At 34.7% G+C, this 21756-nt stretch overlaps 2 protein-coding genes across 2 annotated transcripts in view; one reads left to right on the forward strand and one right to left on the reverse strand.

Annotated features, from left to right (window-relative positions):
• Positions 1-232: 232 nt before the first annotated feature.
• On the forward strand, positions 233-15442 carry mio (GATOR complex protein mio). Its single transcript, XM_070134704.1, has 18 exons — positions 233-316; positions 1675-1839; positions 2441-2644; positions 2920-3091; positions 3343-3473; positions 3921-4018; positions 8056-8147; positions 8677-8873; positions 9019-9209; positions 9442-9587; positions 10544-10639; positions 10822-11042; positions 11296-11426; positions 12622-12760; positions 12857-12995; positions 13582-13795; positions 14036-14292; positions 14588-15442. Exons 2-18 carry the CDS (start codon positions 1710-1712, stop codon positions 14688-14690), a joined length of 2661 nt encoding a protein of 886 aa, XP_069990805.1. The 5' UTR covers positions 233-316; positions 1675-1709; the 3' UTR covers positions 14691-15442.
• Positions 15443-20690: 5248 nt separating this feature from the next.
• LOC113804775 (replication protein A 14 kDa subunit) overlaps positions 20691-21756 on the reverse strand; it is a 3401-nt gene continuing 2335 nt past the window's right edge. The window contains exons 3-4 of the mRNA XM_027355668.2: positions 21500-21602; positions 20691-20976 (exon numbers count right to left, since the gene is read on the reverse strand). Coding sequence (XP_027211469.1) covers positions 20906-20976; positions 21500-21602 — 174 coding nt within the window. The 3' untranslated portion in view covers positions 20691-20905. The remainder of the gene's footprint in view (positions 20977-21499; positions 21603-21756) is intronic.

A 21756-nucleotide genomic window follows, 5' to 3' on the forward strand; every position in this document is an offset into this window, starting at 1 on the left:
GAGTGAAACCCTGAGCTGTTCTTGAGAAATTCCTCACTGGAGCGCCGAACTCCCACATGTAACGCCCACTGAGTTTAGAATCATAGGAAGGACAAATTGACTGAACTCAAATATTCAAATCACCAATAACTGACAATTGAAAGCACCCACAGAATAACTCTTAAAGATGCTATACATAATCTCAATATAGATATTTTTGTCTTATTCATCTAGTTCTAACCGGTTTTCCTATCTGCAGACCCGGGAATCCACGAACGCCCCTTACGAGAACAGCTTCAAGAGTCAGCTGATGAGCGTAAACAATTCGAGATATGAGGTGTGTTTTGGCGCTGTTCGAGGAACATTATTTTAGTTATTTGCCCAAATGGTTTTCGTATTGTGTAATATCTTGAAACTTTTAGGAGATTTAGTTCATGTTTACTTTAATTATTGTGGTCTTGGTTTGGTATGGTCGCTGGAATAAGTCGGGAGATGTGTCTGTTAGTCCTATTTTTGAAAATTCTTTAATTTTCGACCCTGGTATTATCTCGTTTATATATGAAACAGGCTTTTGGTTCTTTGTGATTTAGCGAGTATAGCTAAATGATGGCAAGAAATCCTAGTATGTAAAACAGCATAAATACTTCTTTATATATCTGTTGAGTTTGCGTAGACGCAGTTAGCATTATCCGTTTTCCTTTTAGCTTAAATTACTGTGCCAGACTCTTGTATTCTCTTCTGAGTAAAAAGATGTAATTTATTTCAGTGTGTGCTGCTGCTTTTTGTCTTTTTGTATTGTTTTTTAACTTATAGATTAGCTTCCATTGATAGAGGGAAAATGTGTTTCCTATTTTCCACTCCACAAACTCTGCCCCCTCCCCCCAAGAATTTACCCCAGAGGCTATATGATTATATGATAAAACACACACTTAGTTTGGTTTTGATTAGAATACACCAATTTTTGTAAAGTTATTGGCCATCTTTAGCATCCATTTTGCTAAATGAATAGATTGTGGAGTAAATATCAAATTGTACAAACATGTTATAATTGTTAAGTTTTTGTAAATGTTAAAAATAGGACTGTGCAGTGACATAGAAAAACTTAAAATGATAGTGTTAGGCATGAAAAAATATAGGTAATGCTACAATTCAAGACCAGCTAATCTGTTTATGTGTGGCCAAGTCTAATGAAATAGTGGTCTCTGCATTCTATGGTTCTGAAAAGGCAAACACCCTTCTACTACATACATTGTGGCAAGACAGCTTGTTCATTTCCTTGGATATTCATTATCAAATATTGGATCAGTTCAGAATTGATCTTACAGCACAAATGTACAAGAGTTTTGTCAGCCTTTACCAGTGCACAAAGTATGTAGGACAAGACATCAACTCACATGGTCCTAATCTAAGTAATTATCATATGCAGTCTATAGATTGCAGTACAAAAGTCAACACCATTTATGACAAACAAGATGATCAGTACCTTGCATATTATAAGAATATTGAAATTGGGAGCCATGAGATTCATAAAGAAATTGTGCATAAGTGGGTTTTGTAGGTAACAGGCACATACTACTAGTTGAATCAATTTATCTCCCAGTAAGCTGGTACAAGTAATAGTAATACAGATGCTTATACATTTTATTTTACTTAAGAATATTATTTTATTGCTAATAATTAAACCATCCATTCTAGAATGTGTCATTTTTGAGCCCTTCTACAAATGAAGCATGATGAGTAGTGTGAGAGTAGACGTCCAGTGGTCACCTGTTGCCGAAGACCAATTTCTGACTTGGGGCTCAGATTTACAGCTGTATCAAGTTCAAGAAGTCTCTCCAACTGAGATTGTTCAGCTTCCTCGTAAGTATTCAGTGGAGTAGTGCAGTGACAGACAAAAGCAGTATCAGGGTCTGCCACTGTACATATACTTAATTAATTTACCAACACACTTATATATCTGCCACTGGCTTACATTGCAATCACAACAGGAAAGGCAAAAGCCCGTAGGGATTCATCTGGCAATCCTGTGTTTGCATTGATAAGTAGCAGTGATTTTATAGTACTAGTATTCCTGTAATATCCTTACTGAAGAGGGAAGAATTATCATGTCTTTTTCACAAATGTGCTTCTTATATGGGATGTAAATTTCATTTGCACGTTTATTATGGGATGTAATTTTCATTTGCACATTTGTGTGTTTATTTTAGAATAAAAGATGAGTTTGCCATGTGAAACCCTTCTTTTTCTGCAAATGAGCTGTCTACCTCTTTTTGATAAACTTTAATTAAATTAATAATGTGACAGTAATATGAGAATGATATAAATAACATTAAAGTCTATGGGTTCAGATTTACACAAATGATAGAACTAAATATATGTAAATTGATAATTTCATGTATTTGTAAACATGATTTTAAAGAAATGAATTACAAAATCTAATGTATCTTTTATCATTTCACAGGATTACGTTTAGGTCCTAAAACAGCAGCTTCACTTCTATCCACAAATAATGACCTACAGTACATAAAATGTGTCGCCTGGTGTCCTGGACTGGAAACAGATCAAAGCAATCAGCTTATTGCTGTTGGACAGGCCAATGGAAAAGTTGCTCTCACAAGTTTCAGTAAAGTGCCAGACCCCAGAGGTCTCAAGGGAAGAGAGTTCAGTAAGTATCTCTGAAGAATTGTTGACAATTTGGCATTATTTTTTATCTCAGGTGTGCAAAACATATCAGTACCTGATGCATTGATATTCATGTATACTTGAGCACCTTCACTTAGATTATAGTATAGGAGCTTTTGTTCCTTGGAATGCATTCTATGTTGTTAAAGTTTGAATCCCTAGTTATATATATTTTAACTTGGATGCATGGTCAGCATGTACCTACTATGCCTTAACATTTAGATATTTCTAAGTGAAATGAAATTTTTTTTTTTACAGTTCCAAAACATTCTCGGGCAGTGAATTCTTTGGCATGGAGCACACAGGAACCCAAGCTCTTGTCTGCAGGTCTAGACAAAGTACGAACCGACCACTCGGTATTAGTATGGGATGTGACTCGGACAAGTCAGCCCCCATCTTATACATTTGATCAACGAAACTCGAGTGCTGGGTTAGTTTGAATTACTGTTAACTTTTCATAGTAAAAAGTTCTTATACATATTACCTGTGAGAGATGAAGTAATCAACCAAATATGAATATTATACTGGGAATCTGATTGAAATAATTTGATATCACTGGTCATATGTTGAAGTTAAAGAAACTCTTGATTTGCATTGGCTTATTTATAGAAATTCTTTTTTCAAGGTTTTAGAAAGGGTTCAAAAGATCATTCATCTCTACTTTTTTCTTTTCTTTTTCAGAGAAAATATCAAACCCCTTATTGAGTTTGGTTTAGCAGAGGCAAGTCACAGTGTTGCATTTTCTCTTCATGCAAGTGGCACACTTTTGACCGGGATGAACAATAAGCACATCAAAATTTTTGATCTGAGAGGTAAATGAAGATTTCCACATTTACTGTATTGTAGATGAAGATTTGTGCATACAAAGAAATATTCATAGATACATCTCTTTGTATTATGTTTTTTTTTTTTTTTTATATATTTGTTGTATTTTTTTGTTGTCATGTGTATTGAACTGAAGATGGCCATAAAAGTAAAACAGGATAATATATTTGGTTGCAATCTTTGCACTTCTGTACACAACCTTTATAATTTTGGTATTTTTAATTTCTTCCCTTTAGATATACTTAAGTGTTCTTATGTTTTTCTAAACTGGGAAGAAATTATGATAAGTAGAAAAGGACAAACCATGCTAGAGGTGTTAAAGAAAATGTAAAAGAACTCTTTTATCACACTCTAGCTAATGTTTTCTTTGTAATTACAGATATATGCATAAGGCTGTGTATATGTTATTATTATAATATATTTGTATTTTTCAGAGGGTAAATTAATAACCACTGTGAGCACCAAAGCCGTTTATGGCATATGTACAGACCCACACAATGAGCATCGTTTTGCATCCTATGTTGAAAATCAGGTGAGCTGAAGTTATTTGATGAAAGTACTGCCTCCTGAACATGGTGTTTATTTTATTCCATATAGTTTTTCTTCATCATCTTTTTCTTTTCTTCTCCTTCATCATCATCTTGAGATATACTGGTATGATTTTTATAAAGGATGTTATTTTCGGAGATGTATTGATTATGAGGAGTATTCTTTAGTCCTACTTGGTTACTCCCCTTACTTTTACATCACACACTCACGCATGTGCTCACTGTCCCTCTCCCTGGTGAACAGCCCTTCTAAGCCACAATGCATGCTCAAGGCAGGAAAGAGAGGAGTGACATCTAGTACACCAACAGATTGAGGCTGAGAGAAATCTGGGTTTAATGCCATAATACCTTTAGGGTTATCTTCAAATGGGGATGATACAACTTTGAGATTAAGGGAAGATTTTGGTTGATGATCAGATTTGTCTAGATGTCTTTATAATATCCAGAGTCAGATTATAACCTTTTGTTGCCTTGCAAGCACATGAAATTATGGCACGCCTCAGACGGAGCCACCCACTTACTTGTCTGCACCTATCTTGAATACTTCCTACTCATGATATATTTTAGTGACATTTACATAGCAAAAAAATAAATAATAGATAAATAAATAAGATAGTGATAATAAGAAATCACAGATAACTGTTTAGCAAGATAAACAAACATGGAATGGGGTCCATGCTTTACAGCTAGGGCCCCAAACTGGGACCTCTAATTTCAAATAAAAGGCCTCAAACAGGGGCCTTTTTTAAAGAAGATAGAGGACCACAAACAGGGACTCCTTATTCAGTAAATTGTTCAGCAATACAAAATGTTCAAATATACTAATATTTCTAAAGAAATATTTATTTGAACATCTCTTAGCAAAACCCTTCAAGCTTATTGTCCTCCTCCCCACAGTAGTACCTCTCTCCACACTACCCCACCTTCCTCCTGCCTTTGTCCTCCTACTACTTCCACCTCTACATACCTTTTGAGTATTCTTTTTGGGCTAGCCAAGTAGGATCATTTCTTTATGAATCCTGCATCCCCTTTGACAATACTCTTCTATCCATCAGTGTCTCCAAAAACAAGTAGGAAAAGTTCTTTTCACAGTTGTTTCAATCTTTCATGCCCTGTCACAGTTACATGAGAGTCCCAAGTTTGTGCACTGTTTACCCTGACTGACCTCACTGGCAAACCTATTCCTGCCCAACCTCACTCCTCTCTTAATACTTGTACCAGAGCAGCTCCTATCTCCCTGACTGATTGTCCAGTCTACAACAAGGATTGGACAATCAGTCAGCTACTCCAACCTCTACCATTCCCTCGATGCCTACTCCTCCTCCACACTTTTCCTGTCACAACAGGCAACCTCCCCACCGAACTCCCCTCCAGAAACTCTTGAAGACATCCAAAACTTCCTAAATATGACTCAAGAGAATGCTCTGTTTCCTCATCCCTACTCCAATCCCACAATTCCTGTTCCCTTTACATTCAAAGTATTTGCTGAAATCCATCACCATCATCCTCAGGTTCCCCCTACCCCCCTTCCTCCCACTCTCTCCCATAACACCCCATCCTCTCCTCCTCCATCTGCACCATTCCCTCTCATCGCACCGCATTATCCTTACTGCTCTCACATGGATGCTGATGTGACTCCCATATGTTAAAACAGTGTCCTTTTCTAGATGCTTCCCCTCCTGACATTCTTCCTGATACTTCACTACCTTCTCCGTCCCCTTTTTTCATTCCCTGGAACTTTTTCCTCTCTACCCATATTACCCATTGATTGTTTCATAATGGCTCTTTTGCCAGTTTTCCTTAAACAATGTTCCTCTTCTTTCCTCAGCCACCAATATTCTCCATTTGATATAGTCGCCCAATACCCTTAACCGTTTCCTCTTTTACTAATCTCTGTTTTACTTTATATGCTCTCCCTCTTTGCCCTTTTCACTACCATACTATCTGATAACGCTCTGTAACCTTTGACATGTAACATTTTATACTAAACACTAACTTATTTCTACCCTTTAGCTACAATGCTTTACCATAGTGCTATATAACCTTTGATGTCTAGCACATTTATTTGTATTTTAAACATTAACCATTAATCATAGAGAGAAAAGATATTACAAATGATCATGATGTATGTCATTCCAAAAAAAGATGCAGAACATACAAAGCAACAAATAATGAATGTCCTTTTAAGAATTGGAATCAAGCTGTATATACATTATATTTGAATTCCTTTCTATTTCCATCATTACTCGTACAGTTTACACTGTCTTCCTTTTTAAAAAAAGGGTATATACAAAGAATATTTGGTTTCAAAACCAAATTCTGTTATCAGTGCATAATTTGATGTATATTTTTATGTACTCATAACTTTTTATGAATATATGTATATTTTTTTATATCACATCATGTCATCAAACAAATTACACTAAATATTTTTGCACTTAAATAATATGTTATTGAAGTATTCAGAGATTTTATATCTTTAAATCTGTCATGATGTTGATATGCATATTTTACACGACCATGTATCATATTCCAGTCATGTTACGAGCTCAGAATTAATAATCCTTGATCTGGCTGGTTGCCAAGTATTTCCATGTGTGCTGCTATTTTAGGTAAGAATGATTCATGCAAAAATTAGGATTACTTATATGATTCATCAAAACTTAGATGCACGTATGTTGTACAGTGCAAGGCTAATGATGATAGAGAAATGGATCTGTCCTGTTTCTGTTATATACAAATACAGCTGCTGATAATCTGAATTGCATTGTTACCAGAAAGAATCACTGATGCTGTTGCAATATATATCAGGTGAGGCACACAAATGTTCCACCATGGGATGAGAAATTTATACCACTAGAAAAGTGAATGTTCTTCTATTTCTCCTTGCATTTCTTATGGTTATTTTTTAATTTATATAATGACTTTACCAAGTTTACTAATATGCAAAGATCAAGGGGTCTGATGCAGTGCCTGTCTCAGAGAATTGTTTTCATCATTTATATCCTTATGTTTAATCTTCTCACCATTCACATGAAACACACCATTGCTAATACTTTTTTCGTTTTGTGTTACATTATGCATTTTGATATGTGCATTTTAATTCACACAACTTCAAGATTTATTGTTTTTACTGCTAGTCATCTCATGATCTAGAGGGACCATTCATACTGTTCTAGGCAGAGAAATTAAATGTGACAGTGGCCTTGAATTGGTATCTATTAAGCTTTTCAAATTCGTCATATATTATTTTGTTTCCCAATCTTCAGGGTAGGTTTATTTATTGCTGTTTCGCTGATATTCATTCATCTGAATCAAATGCACAATTATTCCTTTGCAGATTTAAATTATAGATGTTGATTTGAATGCAGAGTTCAGCCTTCGTGTGTGAGCTTCTTTATTAAGAAATTAATTGTAGCGCATTGGCACCAGGGATGGCATGTACGTAAATGCCATGTCCACTCCGAGTCTAGTTTACTAATTGCGTTTACACGTAAATGCATCTACAAGTGCTTATTCACCAATCATTCAATTACTAGTCCTACCTATTTTGTGAGTTTATCATTTTCCTTGAATTCAGTTATATTGTTTTTTATTTAATGTTGATAATGTAACAATAATCATGATAATAATGTTGATAATAATAGGAATGATAACAGCATTAATATTAATAGCTTTAAAAATAGTGATAATAGCAGCATCAATATTAATAGCTTTGAATGATAATGATAATAACAGCACCAATATTGATGGCTTTAGAAATTTAAAAAAAAAAGGAAAAGGGAAAACAGGCACTGTCACATTACACCTACAAATTGATTCTTTGGTGGCTGAACACTTGTGGAGCCATTCATATGCAAATACATCTCACAAAAGAAAACTACATTGGACATTACATGTTCCTAGAAGCATTGGGTTGATATTTACATGCCTTCTCATTTTTATTGATTTGCCTCTCAGTGCAAATCACAGTGTGTGCATCAGTTATTAGAATTCTGTGTTATGCTTTCCCATTTTGCAGGTTCACATCTGGGACATTCGGAATATCGAGCGGCCAATTCTGTACCTCGATGCTTCAAAACCTACATCCAAATTAGCCTGGTGTCCTTCAAGGTAAAAAAAAAAAGTTCTTGAGCTTAGATTTTTTTTTTTTTTTTTAATGCTAGATTGTATTTTGTAATTTATGAAGTTGAATCACACATTTTCACTGAAACTGGGCACCTATTGATCACAGTTGGCTATGCACATTTGATCATCACAGCTTTTTGTGAACAAAGAGCAATAATCAGCAATAGGAAAATCCTTCTAAACATTATAGACTAGAACAAAATAGATATTAATTTGTCTTTTGAAGGTTATAAAAGAATTCAGTAACCTAGATAAAATTATCATTAAAATTATTTACCTTGAAATACTTATGTTATACTTGCTCATGTTGATGCTGCATTTTATAAATGCATAGTAGAAACCATGTCAGTATGTTATGTTTCTGGTATGCGATGATAGATATACAACTAAAGTGAAATTTATTCTGAAGCTGATTTATCATTTGTAAAGCTGTTGTTGGTTTTTTATCATTAACTTTGTAAATATGTAAAGTCTGGTGAAAAGCAACTATATTTACTCTATTTTTGCATGGAAGGGTTGGGCTGCTGGCATCTTTGAGCCGAGACAGTGCTGCAGTCCGCACATATGACATCCTTCATTATAATATGGGTGGAGAGGACCAAGAGCCGGCTGTACTCACAAGGTCAATCAACACAGATACCAACACATCACTTTCTGCCTTTTCTTGGCACCCAACACATGAAAATAGGATTCTCACTGCATCTTACACAGGTTAAGTATTGTGCACTTTTAGCTACTTGAAAGCTTTCTAATGTAAACTTGGATAGGTATATATAAACAGTGTGAACTATGCTAACTCTGTGTGCTTTTTTCCCAAGAGAGCTAGATCTCATACTTTTTCATTCTGTTATTACAGGGAAGCTAGTGGACTATTATGTCCAAGAAAGGATAACCCTCAATTGGTCTTCCTCCACATCAAGTTCTTTAATTTGGACCCACGGAAAGAAAACCCTTTACTACCTAGATTCTCAGCATCCTGTTTACTCTAATTTTGATGATATTTCTATAGCCATTATGTCAAGAGCACAGAAAAAGTATGGTCTCTATGTAAGTGTTTTGTTTGTTATAACTTTAATCTAGCACTAGTAGTTTTAGTACATTCTTTCTTCAATGCAAGTGTTGTCATATATCAAAAAACTGTGCAATGTTCATATTATAAATGGTTAATTTTGTAAACTTTTTGTCATTATTTACTTACTCAAAGCATATACCAAAAGCTGTATTGATTGTCCATTGTTTATATATTAATGCCTGCACTTTTAATGTCCTACAAATTCAGGAAGATAATTTGGCTACAAATGGAGAAGTGACTGGTGATATGTCCCTTCGTGATCTGTGGAGCTGGTTAGACGCAGCAAGAAGCCTGGTGACTGCTGGTAACTTTAAACTACCTGGAGGAGTGCCTTATAGATATCAGGGGGTTTTGTAAGTAATTCATATTTGTTATATTGTTGATTTTAGTTAACTCTAGTTCTTTATTTATGGGTGTATAAGTGTGCCGATTTTTCTGACTGGCATTGGTAAATGGTTATTTCTGAAGTAAAGAGTGTAGGTATTCCAAAAACAAGCTATATTTTATGTTCAAAATGTGGTGAAAGTAATGGATTTTTTTTCCTTGCTCTTTATTTTTATTTTTATTTTTCTCTTTCTTTTTAAAAAAATCCTGTTGATTGATCCTTAGTGAGTTTTAACTTTCCTAAATTTCAAGGTACAATGAAACACATTCTCAGATTCAGTTATAGCTTTATTATTGGTGACAAATTCTAATCATTATGTTATATACTAGCACAGCAAAATTATACTGCAGCTTAATTTCCAAGAAAAGATACTTTGAGGAATTGCATGTGTATTAGATATTTTTGTTTTACCCCTTTGGAATGGAGAAAAAAGATTATACTTTTTTTTCATTCTTTCTTTTCTTTTTCTTTTTTAAAAAGAGTTCTTTGGAATTCCAGTTTCATAAGAACAAAAGATCCAATTTCAAAGAAAAAAAATCAGACAAATGCTCCATCATCCATCAAATAATTATCCTTTTCATGACAGGATTTTTTGAGATGCGATATTACACATCAGTCTAGAGTATGTGGCTTGGCCTAAACTGTGTACAGCCCACTCTTTGCGAGTTATGACACATATACGTCATAGGCCATTAAATCATGACATCTTAGCCATACCTATGACTGAAGGGTGAAATCCAGCTATGAATATTAGGAAAAGACATACCCTATATGAAGGACCTGATTAAGAGGTTGATATATATCTTAAAAGTTATTTTATTTTACTTTTTTTACACTTGTCTCTTTTAGCTAGTACAACTAGCACTTTGAATATGCCTGTATTTATATATTCATACCATTCACTTTTTATAAATTTTTATTTAGGAGTCTACTGACCATGGGTGAGCTGATGTCTGATGTAGTGAACAAGCCATGGGTTGGATTAGATTTACAGAAGGCACCTACGTGTAAAGTGTTCAGGTAGGTGTGTTGATTATACATAGTTTTTTTTTTTTTTTTTTTTAGTATTTAGGTATTTTCTTTGTCATTATGAAATATGTCTGGTCAAAACTTGATGTAGACATTTCTGTGGATTAAGTTTTGAATGATGATATATTTTTGTCCTAATGCAAGATTCACAAAATACTCATTTCCACCAATAGGTGTGAAGAGCGAAGCAGAGCCTTAGAATTGTGCTCTTGGGGTTTTGAAAATGAGGCTGTTCTGACTAGTTTCCTAGCTCAGTTAGAGAATGCAGGAAACTATACGCGCGCAGCTGCTGTAGCTGTTTTCAACCAGCGCATAAAGCAAGCAATACAGATCTTACAGAAGGGAGCTGCAGTTAAGGAGCCGACACTGAATTCAACAGCCATGGCTCTGTCTGGTAGGTGATTGAGATGTGAAGGATTCATTCATCATTTTATATTTTCTTTACCATTTTCATCAACAATATTATTATCTTTAGTTATTATCAACTTACTTATTTGGTTAAATATGCATTACTATGATCCTGATATTAATTTAGATATGTAATGCTAAGCATCAAAAAAATAAGTAGTTTATTTTATTGAAAGATATTAAACTCTCTTATCCTTATTCTACACTGAAGATAAAGATGAAATGGTGTTTTCTCACAGGGTTCACAGAAGATCGCAAAGCATTGTGGAGGGAAACATGCATGATGCTGCGTTCCCAGCTGACTGACCCGTATCTGCGTGCCATGTTTGCCTTCCTCACAGATGATGCAGATTCCTTTGACCCAGTTCTTGTAAGTAATAATGTAGTTGTGTTAGGTTATGCAAAGTATATTACAGAAATATGCTGAGGGGATGAGAGGGTTGTTTAATGTTATTTTTAAAACCAAAGGGCAGTTTTTAAAAGCTATTTAGTCATGAAAAGATGCGGTCTTCATGAAAGCTTGTGATAATCCTTTACAATTTGTCTCTCTTGTGAACCAAACTTTTTTATTCGGTCAGTAAATCAATTAATAATTTTACATGCACTTATTCACCAATTTTACACATGTATTCACTAAGTAATCAATTGTCAGACCTACTTGACCTCATTTGTTTACTTCATTCTTGGAAATTTTTAGAACAAAATCTATATTTTTATTACTTCATTGTCATTCTTATTGTTGTTTTTGTTGTTGTGTAATCATCGTCACTATTTATTATTTATAATAATAATAATTATTATCATCATTATTATTATATTATTGCTGTTATTATTATTATGATTATGATTATTATTATTGTTATTAATATTTTTTTATTATTATTATTGTTGTTGGTATTATTATTACTATTATTATTATCATTATTTTAGTATTAAAATTAGTAGTAATAGTTTCCTAAAACTTCAAGGAATGAGATTCATAAGATGTAAGGTAGGCCTAATAATTTATTCTTTAAATACTAAATTCTTGTGATGCCATCTATGTGTAAGAAAAGTAAGAGGAAGAAATAGCAACAAGAAATGAAAAAACAAAACATAGTCCTAGTGAATGTAATGCTCTCTTTCTATTAACCCAGTGCCAATGGGTAAAAATGTTTGGCATGTGGACGTAATAAAATGATTGTTGGCTCGCATCGGCAGTTTCCCCTGTTTGTGCCCGGCACGATTGGTAGTTTGCGAGCACCTAAAAGCTTTTATTTTACTATAATTTTTTTAAAATTATAATTTTGAAAGTTTACCTTCATTATAGGTGCCATTGCCTAAAATGAAGCCTCTACTATTGGAGAAAAACAAACACTTTAACAAGCCACTGGCACGGGAATGGGCATGATACTATGCCATTTGTTTTTTGGTCCACAACAGCCATGGCACATACGTACATGCCACCCGTCAGCTACGGGTTAACAAGCTAAACATTTAGCAATTTATTTCAGGTTTAGTAAAAAATAATGACAATTATAAACCTAATCTGCTAACTGCTTAATGTATGCTTATTCTCTTTACAGGGAGAAACAGATATGGCAATCCAAGATAGAGTAGCATTTGCGTGTAATTACTTAAGTGATGCCAGGCTAATGGAGTACTTAGAAAGGTTAAAAATGAGACTTACAGAGGCTGGAAATCTTGATGGTATTTTGCTCACAGGTTAGTAGTCAAGAAATCACAGAGAAATTCAATATAGTGAAATATCCCTTTCATTTAAGAATCTGTTTACACAATTCTCCTTGTTATTTATTGTAGGTCTCTGTCCTGAGGGAATTGATTTGCTTCAGCGGTACGTAGATCTTACTGGTGACGTGCAAACAGTTGCATTAGTCACAATACACACACTTCAGCACGCCGTCAATAAAGATTCTCGATTGAGCCACTGGGTACAGAGGTGAGTCATTCCTTGAAAGAAATCAAGGTATAAAAATTTTATTCCTATATATTTTCATACATACAAAATGTCAGTGTTATACTCTTAGAAGCTGTTCATTAGCTAAGTACTTTTACTACATGTACAGTACAGCTACAAATTTAATTGGTAATTAAGTTGTAGAATTAATAGTTTAGGGGATTAGAACTTCATTTTACTCAGTCACTGTGTTTTGTTAGGCAGGTGTTTTCTCATTCTTTTATCTCTTTGTTGTCTTCATCAGTTTTCTCATTGTTATTCACATTTTAGTATTATCCTCAGGCTGTGTCTTTCACTAGTTTGAATTTATTAAGGTATATTAACTTACTAACAACAGGTAAAATTTCTGCTAAAATTAGGCAAGGATAGGCATACATGAATGCACACCACTCTGTGCCTGGGCAGTTGTCCTTTTTGTGGTTGGGAGATCTCATCTAGGCATTCAGAACTTTGACTCATGATGAGACATCACCCAGTATCAGATTATTAGTTATGAAATGATAGAACATGACTCATCATCAATATGTTGAAATTCATGTTGTCATGATTTTATACTCTATTTTTACAGCTACCGGAATCTTCTAGATAGCCTACGACTATGGAATGAGAGAGCCCAGTTAGATGTTATAATGAATCATAACAAATATGCAGAGCGGCCACCACAGCACATTTACATCTCATGCTATTTCTGCAACAAAAGCATTTCTGCTTATATTCAAGCTCCTGGTAGACCTAGAAATCCTTATGCAAGATATGGGACAGGCTCAGCTACAAAGTCTAAGGTAAACTGATTTCTAGTTGATTTTTTTTATGTAAAGGTAAAAGTATTTTTCCTTTTCGTGAGTAAACTTTATTTAGTCTTTTTTTCAAGTATTTATATTTTTAAAAGCGAATCTTCCTTTTCTTCTATTAAATCTACCACTCTTTTAAAACCTACTTTTTACTATCTTTGTTTCTTGTACAATGAAAAATGCATATTCTTATGAGTGAAATGTTCCTAATCAATTTAATTGCTAACACAGATGCAGGCTTGTCCAAACTGCAAGAAACCCCTCCCACGCTGCTCTCTGTGTTTGGTACACATGGGAACTCCCTCAGGCTGGGGAAGCTCCACTTCCAAAAACCTGGCTGTAGAAGAAGGTGCTGATGGCCAGTCCAATGTTCCAAATAATGATGGTGCTACTGCCAAGAGGAAACTTAGCAACTTCACTTCATGGTTCACTTGGTGCCAGACTTGTAGACATGGTGGACATGCACATCACCTCATGGAGTGGTTCAAGTATGTTCTTTTTTTTTTTTCTTTTCTTTTTTTGTATCATTCAGTGGAATAGAAATATGTTTAAAGTAATTGAGATATGTAATTATTGACTGATAAGTCCATAAGTTAAGAATAACGTATATTGTAGACAGGTTATCTTACATTGATTACATATTAATAAGCATAGAAAATTAGCAGGCTCAAGTTTGTGCTCTTTATCAGTCTTTTATAAATTAAGTAATTGTTTTTTATATTGTAAGACAGTGAAGACTGGATGCAACTGTGAAGTGAAAGTCTATTTCTCTCTCTCTTTCAGGGAACATACAGAGTGCCCTGTAACATCGTGTACTTGTAAGTGTATGTCACTGGATACTGTTAGTAAAGTGCCATCCTCATCAGCTGCAGTGACTGTGAAGTGATATTCTTTTGCAAAATTCACAAGCATTAAAACTGGTACTTTTTAGTTTATCTTAGTGTAATAGCATTATATAATGAGATAAACATATATATTTATATTTTTGGTGATAAGAACTATGAGATGGTTTTCAATATTTGACATATTGATAACAGTTTTGAAAGAGGAGCCAGTGGGTGAAAAAACACAGTTGAGGTTGTGAGTGTACTGGAACAATGCCAAGGAATTGCAAATAACCTGTTTGTCACATTTCCTTTTATATTCAAAGCTCAATGTAGATAAAACAAATCTTCTTGGGTTCCAGGAACTTTTCCTTAGTACCTTACATTTTTTTCTTTTGTCACTTAAGTTCATATGTGTAGATGTTCACTATCACAACTATCATTATTTTACGTCAAATGATAATATAGTTCACATTTTGCCTCAGTGCTCAGATTTTATATAACTTCAGAGAGAAATAGGTGTTCTTTAAATGCTTCCCTTATCAGTTTCTTGAAATATTTAAAATAAAGTTTACTTGTAAATATCATAAATGTAGCTTTCCTCAGTAAATGTGATATCAAGTGTAGAAATGTTAATTGTAAAACAAGAAATTATATGGAATTAATTAAAATATTGTACATTTACCTTTTGAGAAGTTTTACCAGACAGTCTCCCTATACTTAACAATTTGGCTCAATGGGTAACTTTATATAAATTAATTACTTCTGGATGTATATGTAAAATTAAATAAGAATTAATAACTTCTCTTTAAAAGTTGTTTCTTTTTAATTCTTTATGATCACATTTTGACAGGAATGATAACTAGAATCCAGTATAAAGAAGTGTTTGCTATTGTTAGAAATAATAAATTACATATATTTACATAGGTATTACACATCATATATTCTATTTTTAAGACTGATGAAAAGGTTGAAATAATACTGATGACTTTCAAGTGCAGGAAGTAAATATTATGGGCATTTGGCAGATACAAATTGGATACACATGATCTGCTTATCTTTCTCTTGCTCTTTTCCTGTCCCCTTTATTGATGCACTGAAAAAAATAGGTGGTGGAAAAGGAAGAAAAGTAAAATTATATTGATGTATGATGTGTGGTCCAGCTGTAAACAGCACACACCCTGCTAGAAAGGCAGGGTGTGTGTCGCATAATGATTATGTAACAGGAAATTCTGTTCCTATCATGATAAGGTTATAAATGATTTAGTACTACTAGTTCACAAAAAACTCATATTTCTATTGAGTTTGCTTCAAAACAAGAAGCATTGGAATTTTTTTGTCAATCCTTTAAATTAAAACCACTCAAGATTATGGCCAGGGATGTACTGAAAGGGGTTATTCTTTTCCTCAAATATATATTTGACTTTCCTTTCTGTCCTCAACATTTCTTCCACACAAAACTATTCAATGCTTGTATTATGTATAAAGAGAGTTCTTTTGCCATTTTATCAATGTAGATAAGAGCAGGTCATCAAAATAAAAGAGTAACATCAAGGTTAAAATAATGGTTAATGCCTTAAACAAATGAATGTGCTAGATATCAGAGGTCATATGGTAAAGTATTGTGGTGAATGTATCTTAGGTTTCAATGGTCATATAGCAGTTTATGGTAGTGAAAGGGGTAGAATGAAGGGAATTAAATGGGGTAGGATACAGACTGGTAGAAGGGGGGAGTGTTAAGGACAATGGATGATTAGATCAAATGGAAAGTATTTATGCATCTGAGGATGGAGAACAGATTGTCGATTGAAAATGATTCTGTGAAAATGCCTAACACGGGGGTCAGGAAAGAGAGGATAAGTAAGGAAAAGTGGGGGAAAGATAGTAATAAAAGGAACATTGCATGGGGAGCAAAGAGGGGTGGTGGAGTGTGATACGAGGTATGAATGTGTGAAGCGGGTGTGACCTATTAATAACGGCAAGAGCAGTTTCCCAGCATATGTTGGAGATGGAAGGTTTTACGGTTTGCAGTTTATTGTGGTCAAACCTGGCTAGAAAGATTGCCAAGTTATTGAGTTTTGAAGTGAGGGGAGAAGTTGGTGGCTAGAATGTGTGAAAAGTGTGGTTGGGAAAGTGGATTGTGCCAAGGCATCTACTTGTTTATTGCAGGGGATCCAGACTAGGCTAGATATCCAGCAAAGCTTAACTGATTTCTGTCATGTAGACAGAGAATACAACTGGTCATGTATCTAAGGACTACAGGGTTGATAGATTGTATGGACTGTATGACTAATAGAGTAGTGTGAGTCAGTAAGGAGGATGAAAGATGAGGAAGAGATGCAGTTGTCAAGTGAAGAGGATAGCATATAGTTCTGTTGTAAGGAAGCTTGATTCAGGAGGAAGGGGAAAGTTCTATGTTTGAGGAGGAAAGACTACAGTGAAACCAGTAGCAGAGGTAGATTTGAAACCATTTGTAGAGATATGGGTACTGGAGGAGTGGCCAGAGATATGTACAAGAATATATGTGAGGAGGACAGAAGGTGGGAGGTTTGATTTGAGTGGATTAGGAAAAATAGAAGAACAATTACAGGAGGAAGGTATTAGTCAGAGAGGGAGAGATTGGGCAGAAAAGATATGATCGTGCTAAGACAGTTTGGAGTCAAAAATGATGCGAAGGAACTTGCGTGAAGGGTGGAATTGGATGACAGCATCATATAGAAAGAGCAGTGGTTTAGAGCCTATACATGAATGAGAAAAAAGGATGGAAAAGGTTTTAGATATAAAACAAAAGCTGTGATTGGTAGCCCAAGAAGAGATTAATGTTATCACGGACTGGAAAAGCTTATGGAGAGCAGGAATGGAAGGAGCAGACAAAACTGTCTGTCATCTATGTACAGTGATGACCAGATTCCTGGTGGAAAAGTTGAAACTAATCCATTTACAACCATAAGAAAAAATGTGGTGCTGATCACAATGCCTTGTGGGACACCTTCAAATTGAGGGAAAGAGGAAGTAGAAGAGGCAAATCTGACACAGAAGGTGCAAATAGAAAGAAACAAAATTGCAAAAACACCCATGTTTCCACATATGCCATGGGAAGATAGTTATTATATCTTTTTTCTAGATTGAAGAAGACCGCTAAAACTGAAACACGGCATGCAAATGCTGATGTGATTTGTGTTTCAAAACATGCAAGAGGATCAGCCAGTCATTCAAGGTACCACAGTAGTCAGATATTAAACTGCCTTTCTAGTACTTGCATAGCAAGATTCTCTGCCAAAATAGATCTTATGTGGAAGGTCATGTCTATGGAAGGTAATCTTGGCAATACTGACATGAGCCTTACAGTGTCCTCTATAAGGAATAGTGTAGCACTGTATTGATACTGCATCATAGTCAGGAAGGCAGGCAAGTAGTTTATCTTCACAGTCTGATCAATCCTTGTCTTGGACAAGGCAATCTGCTGAGATGGTAACAGTTCTGGTACAAGTATTGAGGGAGGAGCAGGGTTGGGCAGGAATAGGTTTACCAGTGAGGGCAATCAGGGTAGACAGTGCTTGGGCTTGGGGCTCAGATGTAATTGTTATGAGACATGAATGATAAGGCTGTTAAAGGAGACTAACTACTGGTTTTTGGAAGCATTGTAGGAGCAGAGTATTGTCAAAGTAGTGGGCTGTAGGGGGGAATCATAAAAAAATTGATCCCACTTGGCTGGGCTAGAGTACTCCAAAGGGTTGTAGAGGTAAGAATTATAGAAGGGCAAGGATGAGAGAGAGTGTGTGGAGTCATATAGTGTTGTAATGGGGAGAGCAATATGGAGGGATGATATTGGGAGTGGGGAAGGGGTGTCTTATGATGGTTGAGTTATAACTTGGGTAGATAATTTAGGATTGGTCAAGTTGACAGCACGGAGGGGAGTGTAGTAGCAGTGGTCAGAGTGGTGATCGAAGGAGAATCAGGGGTCAGTAAACCTGAGGAGTTAGATTCTGGGAGACTAGTTGTTAAAAGGGCAAACCTCGGTGCCCCTAATATGGGTACATCTTCATTACTAGCCATGGTAAGCCTGAAATACTTGGGGAATATTAAAGGTCCATCCTTCAGGATCCCCTTGAGGTGTAAAGGTATACCATGCCCATGGCTCCCTGAGGTCGTCCATGACTGGCACAAAGGCAGGCATTCTTACTCTCACACCATAGGAATAGAACAAGGGAAGGGGTTTGGGAAAGGTAAGGAAAAGGAAAGGAGAAGACCCAAGGTAGGAGAGATCATCAGTATTTGGCCTCAGTCTCCTAAGCCCCCCCCCCCCCCCTCCAAAAAAACACAAGCAAAGGATTGGGGGGCGGGGGGCAAGGGCAATGGTAGACAATTACACAAAAAAATCATCAATCAGACTGTATTTCACTTTGTAATAGCTAAATATATCTTGTTTTAAAAATACAGTTTACCTAACTTTTACTGTTATTCATCTACATGTGTAACAGGATAAGAAACAAACATTTTGTGGACCATGAATTTTATAAAGCTTCCATAAGGCAACCCAAATAAAGGAATCAAAGAATTATGGTATACAGGACAAACAATGTATACAAAGGAAAGTTGTTGATCTTGACAGCAATTATTCTGCTAAAAATTAATTTTGTTATTTATCAAATGCAGTAAAGAAAGTATTGTTGAATTGTTTTCTTCATCACAAGTAGCTATTTACCCTGTACCTCATAACATAGAAAAACAGCCCTAATAACTTGGGAAGACTGTAGGACATCAGTTAAAAGTGTTCTGTCAGGCTTGGATCTTGGTAAAATATTCTTTGAGAAATCTTTGTCTTTAAGTCAATTAGTGTCTTCATTTATAGTTTTTTTTTCAAATATTATATGCTTCATTCTTAGGTGGAAGCAAAGGATTAGTGATTTTAGGCTGAAACATAGAGAACTTACTTGGGCAGAACTTTCTGTAATTTCATTCACCAAGAAAGCTTTTATTTCTCTAGCCAAGAGGTCTCAAGATAGCAAAAATTCATCTGTATAGAAAGGACTTAATTAAAGCATTGCAGAGATGAGTTCTGATACCAAGCCTGAGTATTTCTGTGAGCTGGCCTACGGCTACATATACCCAGGATGGTCACTAATTAAGGGAGCCTAATGATCTAATTTTGGTCCAACCCTGCATGGTGAGGCACTCAGATCCAAAGGTTTAATGTTTGTATAAGTATCTTTTAGAATTTCTTAAAAAAAAAAAAAAAAAAAAAAAACTATACATACATACATGTATATATATATATATATATATATATATATATATATATATATATATATATATATATATATATATTTGGAATCATAATGTCAAGGTTTCCTTCCTACTTTTAGCTTCCAGTTCTGGACAGTAATTATCCCTTTGATCAGGGTGCTTCCCAGCCTTCACATGGTCCAAAAATTAGGACATTTTCTTGCTTTCTTTTTCAATTAATTCTCTAAAATGAGTGTACTGTGAGATATCAGATACAACCAGGTACATAATTACTTGTATAAATTACCTGATATTATCTACCACAAGTAAAACCAAAATTTCCCACTCTTTATTTATGATAACAAAGAGTTCCTTACCTTTAACCCCTATGATCCAGATGACATATAACAAAATTTTACTTATTGTTATCATTATTGCACTGAGTTAAAGAATACATAGATATATGATGTGGAGTCTGAGCAATGAAAACAGTCTATTAACATCTGGATAAAGCAAATCAAATGACAAATATAGACATAGAAAAATGGCATAAACTCTAAAACACTTTTGCATAACTAAGAGGAGACATAGTCTTGTCACTTTCAGTATTCCTTTGTGCCTAGCCTACAAGTCGCACATCTGGCAGTGTCCACTTACATAAGCCTAATTCCCATATTTTGAGCCACACATTCTCAGTGAAGCATCAATGGGTTAACAGCTCATGGAAAAAAGGCAAAATTTAATTTATGAGTTTCATGAGGATGGAAAAAAATAAGGCATTTTTTTCAAATATTGCTTTATTAAGCTCAGGGAAAAGGAGTAATTAAAAAAAAAACTCTTTTTATGCTTGTATAATCTTTTCTTCCATTGATATCATTTGACATTATATTTGTCTTTCCATCACAACTAGCCATCATACTTTTTCCAATGGCCCACAGCCCTACCGATCATTTTGCAATTATTGCTATGCAAACAAAAGATACATTTTCTTGAAATAAATGCTATTTTTTAATGAAAAAAAGAAAGATGCAAAACTAATGCTCAAGAAACATTAGTCAAATTTCCATGGATTTGGAGTTACAGAATGCAAAAGTCTGATTGCTTGGTCATAGGCATCCATATCTGAAAAATGAGATCCTGGGTAAGAAAGAGTGCAGATTCATAAATGCTAAACAATAATCATAAAAACTGAAGTCAATGATTGTATTTATTTATGCTTCACTTTTTGGGAATAGCTTGTTACTGCCTAACAATTATTTCAAAGAAACACTTTTTCTCCTCACCCTCTCAAAATTGGACTTAAGTTAATTTACATATTGGCCCTAATTGCCTAATAAAAATCATGTAAGCAAATGTGTGTACACCATTTTTCTACGAGTAAATTGTTTAGCTACAAAGAAAATTACTAAATGTTCTCTTTAATTATGTCTACACTGAAATAAATGTCATAAACATGTCATAAATCACATTCCACTTTTACTTCAAAGGGTTTAGTAGAGTGTAAGTATTCACTGGGAAGTGCACTTCTGTTGCATATGAAACACGTACAGAAGAACATTTTCCTCTTTTTCTACTGAGATGGTGATCTTCATGTAATACTGAAATTTATTAAATGTTTTCCTAGAACAAAATCTCACATACTCACCAAAAGTGCTGGCATAGTCCATGGGAAAGGACACATAACTCTGGCACATAACTTGACGACCTTGACCAAAGCCATGGATTTCTATAAGACCTTCAAGGTTTTCCTGAAAGAAAAAAAAGTTTTTTTCTTTTAATTTTTGTTTATTGTAATTTCTTTGAGGAAGACAGAGACAAAAAGAGTCAAACAGATATATGTGTATAAAGCTAAGGGTGCTATATGAAAAAATATGACCCTTAGAAGTTATGAAGTAAGTTTTC

This window comes from Penaeus vannamei, chromosome 20 (genome assembly GCF_042767895.1).
Source record: "Penaeus vannamei isolate JL-2024 chromosome 20, ASM4276789v1, whole genome shotgun sequence".
NCBI classification, from domain to species: domain Eukaryota; kingdom Metazoa; phylum Arthropoda; class Malacostraca; order Decapoda; family Penaeidae; genus Penaeus; species Penaeus vannamei.